Source organism: Lagenorhynchus albirostris, chromosome 2, assembly GCF_949774975.1.
Source record: "Lagenorhynchus albirostris chromosome 2, mLagAlb1.1, whole genome shotgun sequence".
Taxonomy (NCBI): Eukaryota; Metazoa; Chordata; class Mammalia; order Artiodactyla; family Delphinidae; genus Lagenorhynchus; species Lagenorhynchus albirostris.
Window position 1 is genome coordinate 98,924,572 of NC_083096.1, and position 13,550 is coordinate 98,938,121.

General features: G+C 37.8%; 1 protein-coding gene across 2 annotated transcripts in view; it reads right to left on the bottom strand.

Moving 5' to 3' along the window:
- Positions 1-1,587: 1,587 nt before the first annotated feature.
- Positions 1,588-13,550, bottom strand: part of PLPPR4 (phospholipid phosphatase related 4) — a 30,639-nt gene continuing 18,676 nt past the window's right edge. Inside the window, exons 3-7 of one of the 2 annotated variants that reach the window (XM_060142460.1) lie at positions 11,540-11,669; positions 9,148-9,343; positions 7,437-7,494; positions 6,499-6,672; positions 1,588-3,134 (exon numbers count right to left, since the gene is read on the bottom strand). In XM_060142460.1, coding sequence (XP_059998443.1) covers positions 1,809-3,134; positions 6,499-6,672; positions 7,437-7,494; positions 9,148-9,343; positions 11,540-11,669 — 1,884 coding nt within the window. In that variant the 3' untranslated portion in view covers positions 1,588-1,808. The remainder of the gene's footprint in view (positions 3,135-6,498; positions 6,673-7,436; positions 7,495-9,147; positions 9,344-11,539; positions 11,670-13,550) is intronic. The other variant, XM_060142459.1, reaches the window with a different exon arrangement.

Here is a 13,550-nt window from a genome sequence, read left to right on the forward strand (position 1 = left end):
GGTACTACTCATCTCTAAACAACTACTTCTGTTCTCACTGAAAATTAAACTGAGATCAGATCAACCAGCATTGTTGTTACCTTTTGTCCCCTTGGCAATCATCAAATGCACATTAGAATTCTTCAGAAATAGTGTAAAAAGGTTTAATACTATGGGTTTCCCTGGTGGCGCAGTGGTTGAGAGTCCGCCTGCCGATGCAAGGGACACGGGTTCGTGCCCCGGTCCGGAAAGATCCCACATGCCGCAGAGCGGCTGGGCCCATGAGCCATGGCTGTTGAGCCTGCACGTCTGGAGCCTGTGCTCCGCAACGGGAAAAAAAAAGGTTTAATACTAAATTAGAGGAACCAAATATTTCTTCATACTTAAAATAAAATTTTAACTTGGAAAACACTTCAAAATGTTTTGTTTTTTATCTTCTTATTGATAATATTGGTTTTGTTTGATTTAAGTTGAAGGCTTCATTCAGGATAGGTAGCAAAAACTGTCATTTGTATGTTGAGCACAAAAACTGTGCCTATCTAGATATTTTGAAGAAATACATTCTTAACGTATACTGTGATTTTCTTCTTAACAATTTACATCTTTTTCAGATTCTCCCTGTTGGTATCCAATTAACAAAAATACTTTAGAGAAGACGGTAAAACCCAACTACTGTGGCTCTAATTTACTGGTTATTAGGATATAAAAAAAAGTTAATAATCTGGAACAAACAAAATTTTTGGATTACTTAAGATAGCAACTTAAGCCAGTTGGCTGGAAACATCTAAAGTTAGACATGACCAACACTGCTGTCAATGTAACCCACAATGTCGAGTTTTGGTTCATATTCCTTCTTTATAAATTCACAGCAGTATATTTTGCTCAAAGAATGTCAACTGTTATTTTTGCTTTAAAAATAGAACAACATATCTATAACATAAAAAATTTAAATCAATAAAGGAGAAGGCATAAAATGCAAAATATGATCACAATTTCAAAAGACTCTCTAAAACAGTATTTTTTAAATTATTCAAATTTACTCACTAAAAACAGATTTTTCATTAGCAGTAACTATATTTAAATAAAAAGTAAGCAGCAAAAAGCTATGCAGAAAAGTATTCTCTTTCACTGAAAATATCCCTATCAATTTTTGTTGTTGAAGAAAGCATAATTTTGAAGAAATGCACAAAACCTTTTCGTTTTTTTTTGACTGTGACAGAGCCACTACAGAGAAGCCGCAGGGTGTCCTATTCTAACACAAAGAAGCCAACATCTTCTTAATACAGTAGCATTTCTTTGACAAGGAGTTGCACATCACTATTTCACAGCTAAATAGAATTTGAGAGTTTACATGGTATACGTACTATAATGATCAGCACCACCCGTATTGAGCTCTTGGTGCAGATTCTGCAAAATGAATATATAATACTGCATGGCCTCTGCTATAGGGAAAACATGTGTTCTGGATTCCCACAGCTAATTATAAAGAAAGATCCCTAAAGTTGGCACATTCAGGAAGTACAATAGTATACATTGAAGGAAACCACTTTCTTTTGATACTACCCTCTGCAAACCATTTGAGTTTGAAGGTAGGTCTTAAGAAGAGTCTTCACATTATCACATTAGTTAGGTTCTTGCATTGTGCTTTTCCCTCCCCTTGATGTGAAGTCTACAAGCTTGGGTAGAGTAGTTCTCAAGAGTCACTGAGTTCCGGGCTGATGGTGTATAATCTAGTTTGGTGAGAAGGTTCTCGATTCGCTGGAACAGAGCACTGGTAGAATCTACACGTGGTCTTTTGGGGGTGGCCCAAATGATTGAATGGCCATCCCTCAATCCTTATAAGCCCGTGTTGGGGAGGTTCCTTTGTAGAAGATATTCCTAGTGTTTTCGGGGCTGCTGCTTCTTTCAGGAATTAAGATGATGTTGCCCTTTCTCCGCAGGGTGGAGTCGCGGGAAGAAGAAATGGACAGGGTCTCTGAACCAATTTCGCTGCCCTCTACTGGGGTGACGCGGATGGTGGTGATTCCATGGTGGTGATGCTCGTGGTTATCAATGTTGCTTCTCTTTCGATCTCCAGAACCATAACTGTCTTTCAGGGACTCACAGCTTTCGGAGTCCCTGTTGAGATCGTTGAGTTCATAAGTTTGGCGAAGGTTGCCCTTTTCAGGGGCTTTCCATTTCCAGGAGCCACTGCCTTCGCCTTCGGTGGACGGGATCTGTATGACGGGCCTGTTGTTCTCCGGGTGAGCCTCAACCCTCACGATCCCACTGGGTTCGTGGTCTGTCAAGGTTTTGTAGCGGATGGAGCCAGTGCAGGAGACCGTACTGCCTTCGGTGTTCTTGGGGCTGCTTTGGAGGACGCCCTGCTGCTTGGACATGGCTATGACTTGCATGATTCGAGGCTGGCTGTTGCTTCTATTACAGGCCACGGTCTTCTCCGCAGCTTTCAGCCACTTGGCCCGAGCGGAGCTGCTTTTGGGGGAGGTGCTTATGTTTTCCTGCGTCTCCTCAGGGATGTGCACTAACTGTGAGGACCCGGGGCGGGACTGAATGGACACTCTTGGTCCGCCAGGCATACTGTTGTTACACCCGGGGACGGTGCCAGGCTGGATCTTGAGGTACTGATTGCCTGGACCATGGTGGTCTCCATTGACCCCCACCCTCGACGGCTCCGAGCTTGACCTCATTTCAATGGATCTGGGTGGTGACTGTCCAGGCTCGGTCTCCATAACCTGCAGGGACAACTTACGACTTTCATTCTTATTCTTCCACTGGGTGAGGAGCTGCTTGGATCTAGCAGAATCCATAGAGGCATGAATGGTGGCGTTTCTTCTCACAGGGTCTTCCACGGATGGGGTGTTGGCTCTAGGCAAGGTATTGCTGAAGGTAACCATGTTTTCCTTCCCCATGGGGCTCCGTGGAGTGATGATTTCTACATCAGCATTTGCCCTTTTGAGGTTTGTCAATGAGCTAGCATCTCTATGGTTTCGGTTGAGGATGCCTTCTGTGTGAGCAATTCCGTCACTACTGCTACCATTTTTAGCAGATAAAACTCGGCTGGGGTCTTGATTGAGGTCTGTCAGAGACCTGAGGGCTTCTCTGTGCTGAAACATACTCTCTTCGCTAGGCAGAAAATTCCCCACAGCATACAGACCCTAATGTTGGAAGAAACAATAAATATCATGCATTAGAAGACATGGTTACTGGGAGTTTGCCTTGGAGGATGTACTGAGGCACATAAATAAGTGTGTGTTCTCTATAAACCATTGACTAATACAAATAACCAAAACCTAAAGGTAGAATTACTCAGGAAATAGTTTGTAAGTTATATCATAAATCACTGAACTAACTATTCAGAACTATGGAGTCCATTACTTTTTTCTGTGTGTGTGTGTGGTACGTGGGCCTCTCACTGTTGTGGCCTCCCCCGTTGCGGAGCACAGGCTCCGGACGTGCAGGCTCAGCGGCCATGGCTCACGGGCCCAGCTGCTCCGCGGCATGTGGGATCTTCCCGGCCCGGGGCACGAACCCGTGTCTGCTGCATCGGCAGGCGGACTCTCAACCACTGCGCCACCAGGGAAGCCCCATTACTTTTTATTATTAATTGAATTTTCTCTCCTTTCTCCATCCCACTGGGATGTTTTTGACAATCTAGTCCTCTGTTTTGAGAAGAGAAGTCAGACAATGAGAGAAATCAGGGCATTCTTCCCCTTTTCAAAGGAATTCATTTTTCTGGATTTATGAACCACTTGTTGAGTGACTCCTCAAATGGCTTAACTGATTTATTTTGTCTACCATTTTCAGTCATACCTCATGATGGAAAGCAGAACAGATGTGGAAATACAGAACAATGAATCATTCATAAAACATGATATCAGATTTTGTAGTGGGGCCAGAGACACATATTTTCACAACTCACATGGAGCACAGCCCTCTGTTCAACATTTTCCAGAATGTTCTTGGAAGAGAGGGCAGAAACTGTCACTAGATTGGGGCATTCATGTTCTTTCCTGATTTAAACCTGGTCTTAAATTTTGAAAGCAATATTTGATCAACTCAGTACTATTACAGTAAATTTGAACCAAACTTTATTTAATCTTGTCTTCATACTCAGGTCGTCGATTTTTTGTTTGTTTCAGATTTGGGGGATAAAAATCTGAAAAAAGGCTAAAGTTCAGCTTCAGAAATTTTAGGCTTTTGACACATAGATGCTCTAATTCCTGCTGGATTTTTAGTTTTTGAGATGTTTAGTTTAGAGATAAGAGCCAGCAGCAAATACCTATTTGCAAGCTAATTTCAATAGAAGGTAGCCACTGTCTGCTTTTCAAATCAAATGGAAGGAATTTCACGGATTTGACATTTTATAGAGTGCCTAAAAATGAACAACAGCATTGGCTTAGAACTGATAAATTTACAGTTTCAGGGCAGAATGTAAACAGGAATGGAATAAAGTCAAGCTTCTGCCTCTCCAAGTACTTTAATTCCTGTTTAAAATCTTCTTCTAAATAATACCTATCTACGCTCACACTGCCAGAGTTTCCAGGATGAACAGTCCCTCCCTAATGTTCCATTAATAATTATTGTATAGCACAGGGAACCCTACTCAGTACTCTGTGATGACCTAAATGGGAAAAAATCTAAAAAAGAGTGGATATATGTATATATATGACTGATTCACTTTGCTGTACAGCAAGAAACTAACACAACATTGTAAAGCAACTATACTCCAATAAAAATTAGTTTAAAAATGATTGTATTTAAATTCATTAAGTCTAGGACCATCCTCCACTAGACTGTACATAACCTCTGCTTATATTGTTCAAAATTCAAAGCCCAGCACTGGGCTTAATAAATATAGCTGTTTAATCCTTCTTATGATATGAGGCAGATAGTTATTATCCTCATTTTATAGGTGAAGAAAACTTGGCCAAATAGCAGGAGAATTGAGATTCAAGCCCAAACCCTTGGGACTCCAGGAAACCATGAAAATTTACAAAAGCAATACATGAACTGGAGAGAAACAGTTCTCAGTCATACTCTGTAACACCCGTTGCCAATGAATACTCCCGTGGGCAACACAGGCTTATGCACAATTCCTGACACACTAACTTTCATTTGATGGCTTTCTCCTCCACCGAAGAAAGTATATGAGGCAGTATGAGATTTGACTATGCTAGTATATAAAAATGAAAAAAAAAAATCAATGCTCACTTCAGTACATTTACTATTTTTTTTTCATTTACTATTTTTTGTAAGCATTTTCTCATAATGCCTTTCACAAGTACACCAAGACCACAAGATTTAGCATGGTTCTAATAGACAGTTAATTTTTATTTCTCTGTAGATCCTCTTAGTTTCTTTCATTATTGCCTTTTTTCTTCTGCAGGCGGCTTGCATATTGGTGCTTCCCTGGCTCCTTTTGTTCTTAGGACCTGGCAATTTTATATACCGCCATAACTATAATGGTACTTCCACCGATAATGTCCATGATTCCCAAATCTATTCTCCACCACTCATTGCTACTTTAAGCTCCAGACCCAACTATTCAACTGCCTGTTGATCCTTAAATTGAGTTTGTCCACCTCCTTTCTCTCCACCAATTTGCTTCCTCTATCATTTACCAGGTCAGCTAATGAAGTCACCATCTGCCAGTCTTTCAAGCTAGAAACCTGGCCATTATCTCTCATTCCTTCTGTTCCCTCACCCTCCACTTAGACTTGCTCATTCACATGTCCATCTTTTTGCATATGCAGTTTCTTCAGCTTGGATGCCCTCCTTTCTTTACCCTAAGAAACTCTCATTTTTTAAAAACCGTATCACTTCTATAAAGACTTCCCTAACTTCCTTGGGCAGTTTGCTATCCTCAGAGCTCTTTGTTCATACCCTAATACATCATTTAACATGTTGTAATCATTTATACTTTTATTAATCTTTGCACTGAAACTCATAAAAGATGTACCTTATTTATTAGTGTTCCGACGCTCAGTATAGTACCTGGCATGGATCAGATATTGAATAAATGTAAAATGAATGAATGAATGAAATGGACAATCTCAGTTTCCTTATGTTGAGGATATTCTTGAAGGAAGATCAGGCTTGAAAATAGAGTACTGCTAAAGAATTCAATATTAGTTGGATCATAGTTATATCCAGATGCTACATTTGTGATGTTGGGCAAAGTATATAATTTTCCATTAAACTTTCACTTTCACTAACCTTACTTTCCTTATCTATAAAATTATACTAGTAATAGTAGCCCCTGACTTTTGTTTTTGGTGGGAGGGGTAAGGGTAAAATGCAATAATCTTTCTAAAATCACAGTTTCTGGCCCATGGTAAGAGTTTAGTAAATTATTTTACTGAAAGTGGGATATATGTTTTGGCTTAGAATGGAGATGCAGTCAGAGATTTTCTCATAGATATAAACTATATTGCAAGTAAATCATTACAGTGCAAAACAAATTTTCTGCATGTTTTCCATTTTAAACTGTGCTTTATTGAATAGTAATAAATTATTTACCAAGTATAGAGCAATTCCTCCTCCTATTAAAAAGCCACAATAGACATCAACTGGGTGGTTCTTATACTGAGTTATCCGTGTTAGCCCACAGATGATTCCACAGATGATAAAGGTGAAGACCAAGAGAGGTTTCAGAAGCTTAGAGGAATCCGTTAGTGTGGAATTGAAGTACATCTTTAAAATGAAAGAACTGGGTTAAGTATGTAAGAAAGGTCATTTTACTATTCAATTATAATCAAATAAAAAGGTAAACTCAAAAGTCTGATACACGTGACATCAATTTTACTGTTCCATTCCCCCTGCTATGGCTATATTCTATACCTGAAAAAAAGGCAATACATGACAAAATTCATCAAATAAATAACAGATCTCTCATATAATTACACAAAAGTCTGGAAAAAAATTGAAGCTGCAGAATTATCCCAATAACTGGTTAGTCTCCATGTTATTTGTCACGTAATTTCAATCCATTTTTTTCACATAAGATCTAGTGGACTATTAATCAGATATGGTGACAATTCATTGTATAGCATTTATCAACACTGACTTAGAACTCACTGTTACATAAAAACTGAAACAAAAATGTGGGGGGTGTGTGTGTGTATGTGTGTGTGTGTGTGTGTGTGTATTTAACACAATTCTTTCAATTTTAGAATTTATAACATTCATGTCGTTTACAATATCCTCCCGTGAAGTATAATATTACATTAAAGAGGTATGAGGCTAAATAAACATTATGACTGTGTCAAAAAATTATCTTACTCTTTATAGTAGCATCCAGTTTCTATTTCTGATGCCATTGTATTGAAGGACTGCTGTGCTAAAGTTTACTGTTCTGCTATTACACAGCTATATAATCTAATTAGTCATTGGAGACAACACTCATTTCTCTGATTTTCTCTAGGATGCAGTTTGACAAAAAAGACCCAGTTACTTACCGAAATGTACACAGCTGCAAAGGCAGCAAGGGTCGCATGTTGTGAAGGGAATGATTTTCTGCCAAAGGAAAAGAGTCAAATTATGCCTTCTGTTTCTGAAATACTGCTAACAATCATCTCAAGAACACTGGGTGGTTACAGTGTTCAACTTAAAAGCCTCAAGATAATAAGCAATAACTTTAATTTCTGTTTAGTTTTCTGGAGAAAGATCTGAGTGATAAAATAAACACTGCTAATCACCATTACTATTAAAGTAGAGTAGTGATGCACTTTCCAATGTAAAGTGTTAGCTTTGTTAGGGATCACTTCTTTATACCATTGGAATGATGGTTGAAAGTAGAAATGGAATGGAAAGCATTATAATTGTTTATTGGTATTATAATTACGTCAGCTTAAAGGTTTATAAAACCTAAGATTTTAAAGCTTTTAAACTTTTTCTATGCTCTTAAATATATGGTTTCATTTACATACAAATTTAAAAGACAAAATTATTTTCTCACAGCGGCGGGTCTAGATGTGTTTTTTTACACTCTAGAGAGCATCGAAAAAGTCTAATTTTAACAAAATGTTTCTCTATTTTTCCCACTTTAAAATAATCATTATCTCCAAAATCACAGAGTATATTATTTAGTGAAATAAGAAGCAAGGTGGGAGAGGTAGAACAGAGGATAGTGAGAGAGACACTGTAAAGGGCAGACAGATGGAGAATTGAGATTTCTTTTAATGGATAAAAAATGGAAAAAATAAAATGCCGTTTTATTAATGTCCTCCTAATTATTTGGTACTCAATAAAAAGGACTACCATTCAACACAGACAAGAAAATGTAAAAGAATTGAGAAAGAATAGAGAGCATAGGTCTTAAATGTAGGTTCAAAATTATTGAATTGAATGGATCGTAAGAACGTGAATGTATATAATTACATAAGATAAGTCTCTGATTCTTCAAGTGTACTTAACTTATTTTTGACTCAATCTTTGGGAACTCAGTGAGTGAAAAATACAATTCTTATATCTTTTTTTGTTGCCCATCATCCTTCTGTAATTTATTTCTTTGGACTTATTTATTTGGACTTCTCTTTCCATATAAGTTTTTTTTTTTTTTTTTTTTACTTTATTGATTCAAAACAATTTAATGTCTTGGTAGTTTCTTGGGTTTTTCAGTTTTTATTTTCTGAAATGCAAGGTCAGAAGCTGTACAGATTTTCTGAGTTTACTCAAAGAAGACATATGCAATCCTAGATGCTATTTCTTTTAAAACACTACCAAAAGGAAAATTCATATGATTTCTTTTTTTTAATAAAATATATAATGAAGCTGGAAATATCATAGATATTTTAGCCTTCCACTTAAGTCACTACATGACACATACTGACTCTAAGCTATGACTAGCTATAAATATCTAAAATAAACCAATTGTGATAACCTAAAACCATAAGTAGTACAGGGTAAATCACAGAACATGATTGGGGTTTGGTGATATGAAGATGAGTGGCATGAATGTGAGGCTGAAATTTGGAGACAGACAGAAGGATTCAGAATGAACCACTAGTGGGTTTCTATGGTATTATCCCTAAAGAGATCACTGAATTGAAAAGAAAAATAAAACCAAAATCATTATGATTGAAAAATGTATGCCTGCGATGATACCCCAAGCTATTAATGAACAATGAAAACACTGACATGGAAATTTTCATAATCTCCGTTTCTAACCTGCCGCTGTTGATAACTGTAAGATCAGATCCTGAGCAAATATCTTCTACAATGTAGGAATTCTCTTTGCAAGACACATTCAGAGAGGTATAGTTTGGCTTGCATACAGTCAGAAAGTATGGTGCCTGGTAGCCTGTGGACAGCTGGATGATATCTGTGATGAGAGCTGTAGAGCAGAGTCCAAACACATGAACACCTATAAGCAAAAGGAAAGAAACTGTTACCAAGCTAGTGCTTAATGCTGATGTGCCATCATCAGCCATGCTTATTACACATTAACATGACAATCTTCACATCTGTTGTGATCATCTTCTCTGAGTTCATTTCAGGAAGATAGTAAAGAAAATGCCTAAACTTTCAAACAGATACTGAAATCCAAAATAAGGGCAATGAGTATTTCCAAAGTAGTCATTTGAGGTATTTTTGTCAGTTGGGTTCAATTGGGCCAATTCTTAATATCATGAACCATAGATCACTTGACAGACACTTGGAAAATGTTAAGGTGACAACTGTGTGATTTGAGAATAATTAAATACGGGGAATGAAGCAAAATTCAAAATCGTTGTAAATTGCTTAGCACGTTTGAGCTTCCAGGGCTCTCTCTCCCCAGTAGTCCCTATCTGCAGCCACAGTTGCCAAAAATGTTCATCATACCAGGAATTCTAATTAAAACAGAGGAAAGGGCAGGCCAACCTTGTCATGGAAACAATAATCATACAAGTACAGAGCTGTAGGGAGGCTTCCTTCATGTTTGGAATTCGGAGATGATATTCTTAAATATCCCGGTTGAAATTCTATCTTTCTTTTATCTCCTGGGCCCAGTATGAAACCATAAACTCACAACCCCTGATGCAGGCTTGGACACTCGAACTCCATTCCTGCTTCAAGTCCCTTGCCTGGCTTTATCCTTGGGAATCTAGCTCTGCTCACTACACATGATCTGAACTCACCTTCTCCCTCTACGTTGTCTAGACACCCTGGAGTCACTCTGACTTTATAGCCTGGATTCTGATCTATGATTTGCTCATAGAAATCGCTGTGACAGGCACCTGGGTAACTCATCAGTGGATTCCTCTAGACCAAGATGGTTGGCCTGTATGTTACCTCTTTTTGCATTTTCCTTCTCTGCTTATTGTCACCTAAAAACCACTCTCCCAATTATTTCTCCACCCACTCACCCGGATTCATGACACTGGACTTTTATTTATACATTCTAATTCCTAGCAGCATGCAAGATCTTGGAGAGGAGTATGGATAAGTGAGGAAACCCACTCATTTTTACCTTTGGAGAATGAGAATCTCTAGGCCCCCCAGGGGGTAGGCGTTGCTGACTCTGGGGCACGCTTCTCTAGGAAAGGATGTCCCATCCTCACCATCATGAGGCTTTTCAGAGAGGTTTTGTGCCCCTTTGCCACAGCATTTCGTTACAGTAGGAAAACTTTTCCTGAGATCAGCTATATGTCCTGAAGTTTTACTTCTTTGTCTTAGTTCATGACCCTGGTAAGGGGATTATTCTTGCTGTACAGTCCTTGTGTGGCAAAGATGTGCCTTTCATAGTAGGGCAGAGTCTAGGGCATGATTTAGACCAGATGTTTTCCTCTAGCGGGAGAGGTGATTGTATTTAATTATCTACTAGGTATTAAATGAAGCTACCTGTTCCTTTCAGCTGAGACATTAAAGGTAGAAATAACTTTTTACTGATTTACGGGGAATCAATTAAAGCATTTACATTGGGGTGATGTACTTTGGCTTGACTTTTCAACTCAGTTAAAAAAAAAAGGTCTGTGACTCAAACAATATTAAGGTAGTCACATGCTATTCAGAAGAGATGAAGGCTTAGATCTGGCTTGATTCTGATGCAGGCCCACTGATTTCCTGTAGGTCTCAAAAAATAGGAGGTAAAGTTAGACGATATAACCAAGGAAAAAATAGCCTTGATGCCGTACTCTATGGTGACATTTTCATGGGCGGTAACTTCTCAATGAAAACACTCCAGGATAATTGAAATGGAATCACTGATGTGGCTAAAGTAGTTTCCGAAGGGTTATCCATTCATACTGACCTGCTGACATTTATTCTCCATTTTAAAAAATGAACACAGATCCAGGAACTATTTTAAAGTAAATTCATGCTTCTACCAGAGCTAAGACAAAAATATACTGAAATGCATGGCATGTTGGCTCTCAAACAGAGGTTATAACTGTAAATAACACATTTTAGATACAAAACTCAAATTTGGGTGTTTTAATGGGATTTTTTTTAATAATGTAAAATTCATCATGTATTTGACATTATACATCTAAATTATAGATTTAAGGACTTAATATCTGTCATTAAATATAACATTTCTATTTGGAAAACATTTCCTTTCTTTGTGGTTTCCCACACCCACCAACGAATCTGACGGCTCTTCTAAGGAAAGAGTTGAAGTTGCAGCCTCCGGCATTAATATTGGGCTCCAGGCCAATTCCATTCCTTCTTTTGGACAGGCAACAGTAGAGAATTCCTTCCCCTACCATAATCTGCAAGGACAAGAGGGTGTTCAAATTGGATTTAACGGGTACAAATGAAGTATAAGTTATCTCTTAACATGCCATATTTTCAATAAAGTCAAGATGTATTTTTCGTAAGACCTTTAGAGATGTGAGCAATGTCTCCTGAGTATTTGAGGAAGCAGTGAGAAGTAAGCAATCAGGGCACTGTAAAGAGCACTGCTGGATCTTCTGTGCTCCTACATACTGGTCAAGGGTGTGACAGCATCCTGGCATTTTAACGTGGTTGCAGCACCCAGACTGTGACCCTGTGCCCAGCAATACCCAGTGACACCTAACTGATTAATCACATAGTGACTGATTCTGCTCTAACTCTTAGAATCTTGACATTTCATTCTTGAAACCATGAAGACAAGGTGCCTGAGGGGAGAATCAAATAAGTACCAGAGTTAGAATCAGGAACATTTTATTAGCATATTGTTTCAATAAAATAATTTGGGATTGAGCAGAAGGACCAACCCATGAAAAGCAAGCATGAGGGAAGAAAGGTGCTTCCTAAAGCAGAGCTGTCCAGTAAACTTTTCTGTGATGATGGATATATTTTCTGCATTGTCCGATATGGTAAACCACTACTGAGCACTTGAAACAGCACTACTGACTACTGAGCACTTGAAATTTAGCTACTGCAATTGAGGAGCTGAATTTTTAATTTCATTTCATTGTACTTAGTTAATTATTTAAAATGTAAATCAATTAGATTTAAAATGAAATAACCACATGTGTCTAGTAACTATCTTATTGGAGAATGTAGATTATAAGAGAATCTAGGTAAGCAGGAACTTCTGGGTGAAAACCCTCCAGGGCAATTGAAATGGAATTGATGTGGCTAATTTCTGAAGAGTTATCCACTCATACTGAGTAATATGTCTTAGGTATGAAATATTTAGAAAATGTGTTTACAGTGAACAGAGGACCATACTTAAGATAAGGAACAGGGCACTTGCTGTAGGATTCTAGGACATAGGACATCAGTGAAGAAACTCAATATATTTAGGCATCATTTCCTTCAGGAACTTTTCCCTGAAATTCTTTACTATACCCTAAATTGAATTATGTCCCCTTCCATGTGGTTCCCTTAGTATCTTGTCCTTCCCTCTAGCATAGCTTGATTAGTGCACTTTTATTATTCATTTGATTATTTCTCACTTGACTATGACCCTCTGAGGGAAGACCATTTATTTCTTTTTTACCTTTTATCCTCACTATCTAGCAAAGTGCCTGGCATTGTGGGATTTGCTTTTGTTACCTTCGCTGTGGGATTCTCATTGGCTAATTACCTTGGGCATTTGGGCTGGTAGCTATTCTGTATAAGAAAAGCAAGATTTGAGATTATGAGTTTTATTTATGCAAAAAGTCTTAAATATTTGGGGTTACTGTGCCAAAGAGATTACTGTGAAATTAGAGTTGATATGGGTAAAAATGTGGAACTGAGAAAAGTAGGGAATGGCAGTCCCTTAGGTATGTGATCATGTCATTTTAAAGATTATCACCATGATTATTAGCTGAAACACATTTTCCAAGGGAAACTTCCCAGTTCTCAATACCAACTTAACACTTATTTTATAAAGTACTTAAAATTATCTTTTTTTAAACTAATGACTGTAAGTCTATGACCTTATGCTTCAAATGTTCAATCTGCTCTATTTAGTACCATAGGCAATATGGTATGTGTACAATTATAAAGAACCTTTATTTGTATAAAAATAATTTTCCTAATGAAACTACCAGTCACCATACATGTGTGAAAATCTTGTGGCATACATGATAAACTCCTTTATGAACAATCAAATAGAAATAATCAAGAATTTTTTTCAAATCATTGAATACTAAATTAATTATTTATACATCTTG